The following is a 937-nucleotide window of genomic DNA, read 5'->3' as shown; positions in this document are numbered from 1 at the left end:
TATATATATATATATATATATATATATTACACATATACATACTTACAACTATGTATGTCAGATGAAAAACCGCGATAGCCAGTACTTTGAATTTATTTAAATTATGCAACATTTGTGCTCCTTTTGGACCCTGGCTTAATCCATAAGCTTTCACATTCAACTTGCTTTTGATCAAAGCATCTGCCAAATGGCTAATTAGACGTGTATTTCTACCCTGTGTATAGAACATGGATTCATGGTATTTTCTTTGCAGGGCTCAGCGCGCTGCAGTGTGCGGCAGTAGCCCTTAACCACACAGTGCGGGAGCTGGAGCTGTGTGGACCTGCAGGATGGGTCAGACTGCACACCCTTCGCAAGGAGCAGATGATAGAAACGCTAGAGTGCCTCCTTCAAATGGAGTGCTATTTACACACTCCGGTGAGAATGAGAGACGGACATGCTGCTGCCCAACACGATTCACTTGAATAGGAGTTTCATCTCCTTTGTTTTTGTTTTTTGTTTTCATATAGGTTCAGGATTCATATAGGTTCACTGTTGATTCCAAGCTGTGTGAACAAGCAACCTTTCAGTCAAATGAAAGGCGTGAGGCATGTTTAATTTTGATGACTGATGTTTTGCATAAAAGCTTGTTTAATATGGTGTTAAACTGATGTTTTTCACCTGTTACATCCATTTGTAGACACACATTTTCTTTCACGGCAGTAATTCTAAATGTGTGATTATTGTTTTTCTTTTCTCAGGCCAGAAACAACATGATTTAGAAGCGGTTTGGCTACATGTGTGGCTGCTTCTGGCAAGAGTTGTTTTCTCTGTCAAGCCAGGCAGTGCTGTTAACTGACGGTAAATGTTTTTGAGTGAATACAAGATTTTACCTGGCATTGAAGACAAAATTTACATGTATGTATGTATGTGTGTGTGTATGTGTGTGTGTATATAT

General features: G+C 39.2%; 1 protein-coding gene across 1 annotated transcript in view; it reads left to right on the top strand.

Moving 5' to 3' along the window:
* LOC107659936 (NF-kappa-B inhibitor zeta-like) overlaps positions 1 to 927 on the top strand; it is a 7,174-nt gene extending 6,247 nt beyond the window's left edge. The window contains exon 10 of the mRNA XM_016449049.1: positions 741 to 927. Coding sequence (XP_016304535.1) covers positions 741 to 761 — 21 coding nt within the window. The 3' untranslated portion in view covers positions 762 to 927. The remainder of the gene's footprint in view (positions 1 to 740) is intronic.
* The last annotated feature ends 10 nt before the right edge of the window (positions 928 to 937 follow it).

This window comes from Sinocyclocheilus anshuiensis, unplaced genomic scaffold (assembly GCF_001515605.1).
Source record: "Sinocyclocheilus anshuiensis isolate Anshui unplaced genomic scaffold, SAMN03320099.WGS_v1.1 scaffold1241, whole genome shotgun sequence".
NCBI classification, from domain to species: Eukaryota; Metazoa; Chordata; class Actinopteri; order Cypriniformes; family Cyprinidae; genus Sinocyclocheilus; species Sinocyclocheilus anshuiensis.
This window is presented reverse-complemented; position numbering and strand designations above follow the sequence as displayed.